Source organism: Palaemon carinicauda, chromosome 4 (genome assembly GCF_036898095.1).
Source record: "Palaemon carinicauda isolate YSFRI2023 chromosome 4, ASM3689809v2, whole genome shotgun sequence".
NCBI lineage: Eukaryota > Metazoa > Arthropoda > Malacostraca > Decapoda > Palaemonidae > Palaemon > Palaemon carinicauda.
The window spans coordinates 32,814,781-32,823,547 of NC_090728.1; the positions used below are offsets into that span (position 1 = coordinate 32,814,781).

The following is an 8,767-nucleotide window of genomic DNA, read 5'->3' on the forward strand; positions in this document are numbered from 1 at the left end:
CGTGACCATATTTACTATAGCCTGAATAGGTAATTATTCAGTTTCTAGTTTAAATCCAATGTTTATGGTCTGATTTGTATTTAGCCTAACATGATTATAATACTTGTAATGTCATTCAGGCTTTTGAACATTTCCATTAACTATTCACTATGCCACCAACAGAGAGAGAAAGAGAGATTGTATGTAGACAGTCTTTACATAACTATTTTTGTTAAAATAAAAATTTGGTGGTAAAATCTCCATCAGACCAACAGATCATCCGATAATTTTTTTTTTCTTCTTCATAGGCCGTACAACCGTATTGGCTATGTTTTGGGCATGACTGCAGGTGCTGTGAGGGTCACCGTCAACCGTGCCTCCAGTTCCGTTCCTTCACCAGTCAGGATCACAAGTGCCGCCTGTCTTTGATAACTTTACGATTGGTGCCATTCGTCGCTGTATCCAAAGAAAGTTTGCCGAAAAGGAGCATTTTACTGTTGGTTCCTTGACAAATGACCTCAAAACAGCTGGTATTATTCCGGAAATGACATCATGGGCTTCAGTACTTCGACTCTTGCATTCTATGGAGTTCAAGTATAAAACTTCCCAACGTAAAATGTATGTAAGGAAGGAATCTCTGGAAATTGTATGCCGCCGGATCACTGCTCTCCGTGATCTACGACGCCAGCAGGAGGAGGGGAGAGTGGTCGTTTACGTAGATGAAACCTGGTTCACGACGAGGATGGCCCACAACAGGGAATGGGCAGACACTACGCAGGATTTCACCAGCCCCACTTACAGTCGTCAGGTTCCTCCTGGAGAAGGTGAGCGTTTTGTTGTGGTGGCAGCTGGCACGAATGAGGGCTTTATAGATGATTCATACCTGTGCTACCTGGCCAAGACCAATCAGGGAGACTACCATGGCGAGATGAATGCAAAGTTGTTCAAACAGTGGCTAACGACGCAACTTCTGCCATCCCTTCCCGAGCCATCTGTACTTGTGCTTGATAATGCACCGTCAGGTAATTATAATGACTTCCAATATATATATATATATATATATATATATATATATATATAAATTGTTCGAAGAGTCAATTAACCTATTTTAATGGGAACTTGATCAAATTGCACTTTATTGCTTGTACTACATGTAACAATTTATGATTTATCTTCAAGGTATTAATGTTCTATTATGTTCTCTCGTCAGGTGGCTACAACAGCGCAGGATATCGTTCCGACCTTCTGCCACACGCTCGGAGCTGCTGCTTATTTGCCAAAAGAATCGGTCGGAGCGAAGGTATGAGATTGACATCATCCGTGAATGGGGCCATCAGGTTGTGCGTTTGCCCCCCGCTCACCCCGAGGTCAACGCAATTGAACAGTTGTGGGGGTTCATGAATTGACATGTACGTTCCTCCGTCCGTCGATTTACTCGATCAGACCTGCAGGACAGGTTGGAGGAAGCCAGGCTTTCTGTTACCCCAGAAGTGTCCTGAGTCCCTACAGTCGTTCACCATTATCGCCATTAACAGGTAATTATAGTGCGTGTGTAGTTCTTCCCGATTTCATATTTTGTGAAATTTTTGTGTTTATTTAATGGAACCTCTCAGTTGGGTAATTCGCTGCAGACGCCTCGACAAAAGTAACGTAAAACATGCCCGAGTTTGTTCCCTTCATTTCCAACATTTTGAAGATGTAAAGTCCCAGATACGTGGAGTTCCTCCAAAATGCATAAAGAGCACAGTAGTGCCATCAATTAAGGCACAGCTATGCCATCAATTAATTCATTGATGCTATTGTTCGTGGCCTAGGACCTTCTAATATGAGAATATGGAAACATTTTTGTATAAACCCGATCAACTCTAATAGAATTTCACTTAAAACACTCGACAGCAAATAGAGAAAGATTTGTTTTTGCAGATACACCTCATATGCTTAAGTTATTTAGAAATCTTTGCTAAAATCAGTATTTTCTTCAGAATCTGCAATTTAGAAAAAAAAAAAAACTTATAGATAAAAAAAGATACCAGCACAAAGCGAATACTAAGAAATTAAAAAGAACATCTTTTGAAAGAATTTTTTTTTGTCATAAAATATTTGTTGAAGTAAAGACGTTTTGTCATAATATGTTCAAGTAAAGAAGTTTTGTCAAAAAATATTCGTTCAAGTCAAGACTATCCCAAGCTGTTTTTTTATTTCTTAGATGATTTATTTTTACTTAAAATATATAATTATGTATATATGTAGTATATTCTATTTTCTACTAAATAACGAAAAGTATATACGTATTTATTTTCTTCGTAATTCTGATATGTAAATAAATCTTGTGAATGTTTGATTATAAAATTTATCATGTTATGGTTGGATGTTTCTGTGATACTGATGGGATTTTGTTTTGAAATCGATTTATTTTCTTTTACTTCAAAGTCTTCATTTCTGTTAACGTGTATTTATGAAGCAAAAATTAAGAGCTTTTTACTTTGTTATTTTGTAAGTCACATAATATAAGATATTTTTTCACCAGTGTAATTAATCTGTTATATAGTTACAACTAGGCCTTACAGTATAGTTAGGTTTCTATATACAGGGCCATGGGCAGCAAAGTAATTTAAAAGGGGGGTGGATTTGTTACTGATGGGTTAGGGCTGAATGTAGGGGTGGGAGCAGGGGGGCGGCACTAGGAACTTTGCCCTTGGGCGGCAGTTAGGTATGTGAGGGCCCTGGTAACCACATACCTCCACAAAAGAATATCTTATGCAATCCATTGTAGAGCTCTTTAATTATCAAGTGCATTTATCTTTCAGGTTGCGAGTACGTCTAAACAAAAATAACTCTTCCGAAAATGCCTAAGCAGCACTCATACACACAAAAATTTAGAAAAGAATGGCTACAAGAGGATATAAGCAAAGACTGGATCATGGAAGTTCCTAGTGATACAAGAAATGCTTATTGCAAGTATTGCAAGACAACAATTAGAACCAAATTTTGTGACAAAGGATCATTCAAAAAGTAAGAAGCACCAAGTGAATAGTGAACCCTTTTCTTCCTCTAGGCAATCCAAGATTAGTTTTCCTAAAGCTGAAAAACCTCGTGATGTGGCTCGAGCCGAGGCCCAATTGTGTCTTTTTATTGTTAAACATTGTGCTATTAGTTCTTGTGATCACCTGGTAGATATTATAAAAAAAAAGCGTTTTTCTGATAGGACTGCGACAGAACTTGCAATGCATAGAAGTAAATGCACTGCAGTACTTAAAAATGTTCTTATGCCCCACTTTATTGCTAAACTGAAGGAGGATATAGGTGATAGGAAGTACAGTATTTTACTTGATGAGTCTACAGATATATCTGTTGTTAAGTATTTGGGATGCCCCACTTTATTGCTAAACTGGAGGAGGATATAGGTGATAGGAAGTACAGTATTTTACTTGATGAGTCTACAGATATATCTGTTGTTAAGTATTTGGGATTAGCAATACATTATTTTAGTGAAAAATCACAGAAATTAGTTTCTACATTTTTACATCTTGCCCCTCTAGAAGATTGTGATGCAAATGGTATCGTCCATGCTCTGAAATCATCTTTACATGTTTATGGACTAAACTTGCAAAATATGGTTGGCATTGGAACTGACAATGCTAGTGTCATGGTTGGGAGTAACAATGGTGTTTACAAAAAGCTTAAGGAAGATATTCCTGCATTGGTGCATATCCGCTGCGTGTGCCATTCAGTACAGTTATCCGTATCACATGCAAGTAAAGAGACTATGCCCAGGAACCTAGAATTCCTTTTTAGTGAGACCTATAATTGGTTTGCTAGGTCTTCCTCAAGACAGCAGGTATATACGAACTTATTCAAACTTATAAATGATGGACATGAGCCTCTCAAGATTGTGCAAGCCTCCCAAACCCGGTGGTTGTCTATTGCTTCTGCAGTACACAGATTATGTGACCAATGGCTGGAGCTAAAAACAAATTTTAGCCTGACAAAATCATCTGAGAGATGTTATACTTCAGAAATGCTTCATGCCTTGTACTGTGATGAATTAAATCATGCATATTTGGTTTTTCTAAAGTCAGTCTTAAGTAAGGTTCAGAGAGTGAACAAGATTTTTTAATCTAATGACTGTGACCCAACAAAATTACTGGATGACTTGACCCTTTTGTTTGATCGAGAATTTAGTGGAAAGAGTAAAGGCGGGTTTACACGGCCGAGCGGCTCGCCGAGCCCGGTTGTCGAACCTACTTGTAGAACGGCTCGAAGAGCTTTCAGACAGTACATCGAACCTCAGTGTGCCTCGTGCTAAAACAACGTCAACATGTCTCTCGACCAGGATGATTTGATAGCCATTGCTTTAGCAGTGGCACTAAGAAGGAAAAAAAGATCAAAGTGAACGTAGGACTGGCTACTGAAAAGAGAAATTTTCAAACACCAACTTGCTTGTTATTATTATTATTATTATTATCGTTATTATTATTATTACTAGCCAAGCTACAACCCTACTTGGAAAAGCAAGATGCTATAAGGCCAAGGGCTCCAATAGGGAAAATAGCCCAGTGAGGAAAGGAAATAAGGAAATAAATAAATGATGAGAATAAATTAACAATAAATCATTCTAAAAACAGTAACAACGTCAAAAATTAGATCCAGACGACTGGCGCAATTATTTGCGTATGGATGAAGACACGTATATTGATCTACTGAATCGTTTCAGCCCTTTGATTACTTATGAAGATACAACTATGAGGAAGGCCATAACTCCACATGAAAGACTAAGTGTCCCTTTACGCTAATTAGCATCAGGAAGAATTTATTTTCTTTGTCACGGCGTCTCGTGTGCTGTCAGGCTCGAGTTCTTTCAATATTTCATGCAGAGCCGCTATTCCTTTGTTTGTGGCTACTTTATTGGAATAGTCTTTTGATTTATCTTTCCCTAAAGCTGGATGAGCCCGATATGCATGTATGAAATCAAGTACGACTTCCTTCTCATTCTTGCTTTCATTAATGGCAGCCATAATTCATTTCTTTAATGATGTTTCCTCTAGCAGGTTTGAATAACAACTGAGGTTCGATGCTCGACACCCGTTCACACCGTTGGTCAAACAATGTAGCTCCGCCCACAAAAGTCAAGATGAGCCTGACTTTCATCGAGCCGTTCGGCGAGCGGGCTAGACAACCAAATAGCCCGTTTACACGCTCGAACATCAATTCAAACACAGGGTTGTCGAGCCAGGCTCGACGAGCTGCTCGCCCGTGTAAACCCCGCTTAATACTTCCTGCAAATTGGCATCGGATAGATCCATTTACGTGTAATTTGGAAGAGTATATAGTCCCTAAATTGTACTTAGGATATGAAACCAAAAATTTGTTATCAGAACTTCCCAAACATCTGCCTGAGGATCGAGAAAAAAAACCTTAGAGAGCGATGTTCTAAATTTTTGATAATTCCAATCAAAGAACTTCGTAATAGACTACCTGATAATGTGCAAGTGCTGAAAACTATGTCACTGTTGAGTGTAGAAAACACACTGCGTGTAGTGAAAAACTCTATTGTCCCACTCTTAGAATCCTTAAGTATAAATCTGTAAAGTATCACTAAAATTGAATTTCAGTGGTCAAACATAACTCTCGTGAAATGGTGTGAAACAAAGGACACAGTAAAATTTTGGGCTGAGGTCAAGAGTTATAAAGATGCAGCAAACATAAATCCTTATGAGGAGCTTTCATCTGTTGCTTTGACAGTCTTGAGTTTACCCCATTCCAACGCTGAAATTGAAAGAGTTTTCAGTCACATGAATATCATAAAAAAAAAAAATTAAGAAATAAGATGAAAACAGACAACAAATGCGTTGCTTCATATACGGTATGGCATGAAAAGAATATAAAAAACTTGGGGGACATATGATTTTCCAAATGATGTACTTGATCAAGTAACATCAAGTGAAAAGTATCATTATATAAAAAAAGCCACAATGGATCAACCTGGAACCTCACATACGGAAGAGGAGGACGATGATAATCTGAATATCTTTTTGCAAGATCTTTAAAAAATAAAGAAAAAGAATAAATTTGTTTCATTTATTAATCGATGGCCATCTGCAATGAAAATATCTTAAGATTTTTCTTTGTCAATTTAAGAACAGGATTTTCTTTGGTTACATTTATTAAGATGCAATAGATAGTTTTTGTTAAAGTTTTTTTATCAAAACAGAGGAAGGCAATATTACTTTGCCTACGCATTTCATGATGCATTAAAATGTTTGTTGTTTGATTATTTTTCGTACCAAAATATCATATTAAATTACTTTGCTACAATTGAAGTGTAAGACATAAATTATTGTAAGATTCTTGAGGTAATATAAATGAAAATTAACAAATAAATTTAGCCGATTTTTTAGCCGTTTACTACAGAATCTAGCCGATTTTTAACTGATTTCAGGGCTAGTTTTAGCCGATTTCTCTATGAGCCATCTGGCAACACAGTGTGGGCAGGAGCAGTTCGACAATCCCGTCATTTCGAAGAGGAGTATTGGGAGTCGGACAATATCCGAGAGACAGCAGAACCTGGCCAGTGACGATGAGGACGGGGAAGATGATCTTTTCCTCGAGAGTGATGATGACTGCATTTTGTAAATAAATCATTTATAGTTTTAGGAGTTTTATTTGTACATCTAATGGGAATTTATAGAAGTAAAGTGAACATAATTCATTTATCCTTTAAAATAATTACTACATGTAGCAAAATAAATAGTAGTTAAGATGATAATGCAATGAAGGAATGATACCATACTTAATCTTCAACATCGGCAATATCATACCCAGTTGCCATATTTGTCAGCTTAATGAAATAACCTATCATCTAATGTTTAACTTAATTTCCAAGGAGGCCATGGCTTATTGCACAGTGAAAAAAACATGACAAAGACTTTATGAATGGCGGAACGATACATAAATGTGGGTGGGGTATCTGTGCTAGCGTAGTAATACTACTGTAGCAGTAGTGCCGCAACAGTAGTATACATGAATTAAACGTTTAGGCCAACTGCTGGGATCCTTGAGGATCATTTAGCACTTCTTACAACTACTCGAGAAATTGAGGATCATTTAGCACTTCTTACAACTACTCGAGAAATTGAGAATCATTTAGCACTTCTTACAACTACTCGAGAAATTGAGAATCATTTAGCACTTCTTACAACTACTCAAGAAATGAGTTTTTATAGCCAGAATTTAAATTTTCTGATCCAACAATGCCCATGATAGCCTTCAGTGTTATTCTGAATTATAACGAGGCCAAAGTGGGTGGAGCCTCATGAAGTCATCATTCTGATGATAATTATTGGTGAAGGTTTAAAGCCAAAATACGGTACCGGCTATTTTTATTTTTAACCGTAAATAGGTAGGTAGATTGACAGACAATAAATAAAAATTGCTTGACATTGGATATAGCAGTTATCAAATCAAGCTTGTCTACTACGTTTTTTAAAATTACCAACTATTCCCTACACCTTGTCAATCTGATTGTGACCTATAAAGTAGACTGTAATTTCTTAGGAAACTTATTTTGGGAGTTAGACTAATAATCTTAGTGTTTTTGTATTTATTAACATATTTTGTTGGTTTGTTCATTATGACAATTATCAGTGGAGAGGTTTCAGGGTTCATAAAGGTGTACTGCTTTGCTTTTATTTAAACTTTTGTGTCATTGTTGGCAGAGGTATGGCCTTCGTTACGAATAGCCAATCATCGATCGAGAAAGAGGGAAGAAATGCCGTCATAAGTTACGTAACAAGTGCGTTCGAAACCTTTTCTCTTCAAAAAACGTCACTTTTACATTATAAGCACCAAATTTATTCAACCTACGTAATGCAGAATATAGTCAAAATTTGTGTGAAGATATAAAGTGCATGCTGAATAAGCGTTATATTTATAAAATTCATAGATAAAAAATTATTGCGAAAAACCCGTTACAGAGGCCCTGAATCTCATAGTAAGTATATAAACTGATCAATTCAATTTAACTGTTAATCAACTATGAATCAATCTATGAAAGCAACTAAATCCTCTATATTCAGTGACAAGCGTTTTTCCTGAAAACTTACATCTTCACCTTTTTAAAACATACTAAATCTGTCCATAGAAACCAAATCTGTAGCAATGTTTAAATTTACATCATTGAGATACAACGACAAAATTTAACCTTACAACAGATTAAGTAAATATTGATTCCCTCTTAATGACTTAAAGGGGAAAGAAGAGAAAACATTATTCTAACAACAAATAATTAATCACTCTGCTCATCGTAAAGGTGAAAGGCACTGTAAGCAGGGGGCAACAACACTTCAAAGCCCTTGAAAGCGAAAAGAAAATTTTAGAACATATATATAATTCCTGTAAAGGGTCCAACTAAAATTGCTAAAATTTTATTTTCATTTCATGATTAAATCGATCGATCGATGGAGAGAGAGAGAGAGAGAGAGAGAGAGAGAGAGAGAGAGAGAGAGAGAGAGAGAGAGAGAGAGAGAGAGAGAGAGAGAGATGACAATGTAACTACCAGGAAATTGGATATGAATATTGGAAGATTTTGCGAAACATACATACAGTATAAGTGAGGAAACAGATATCCATTAATCTAACTCGTATTATTTAGAGTTACATTAGCTGGAAATCATTTCAAAGTTTATAACACGTAAATTTTATTACATACTGTGATTTGAATTTGATTAACTTAATCAAAAACTAATAGGTTATGTCATGTTATATATTATATTTACAGCACTGTTCCATT

General features: G+C 36.4%; 1 protein-coding gene across 1 annotated transcript; it reads left to right on the top strand.

Moving 5' to 3' along the window:
• Positions 1-3,346: 3,346 nt before the first annotated feature.
• LOC137639357 (uncharacterized) lies at positions 3,347-6,612 on the top strand. The gene is made up of 2 exons (XM_068371633.1): positions 3,347-4,064; positions 6,419-6,612. Exons 1-2 carry the CDS (start codon positions 3,347-3,349, stop codon positions 6,610-6,612), a joined length of 912 nt encoding a protein of 303 aa, XP_068227734.1.
• Positions 6,613-8,767: the final 2,155 nt, after the last annotated feature.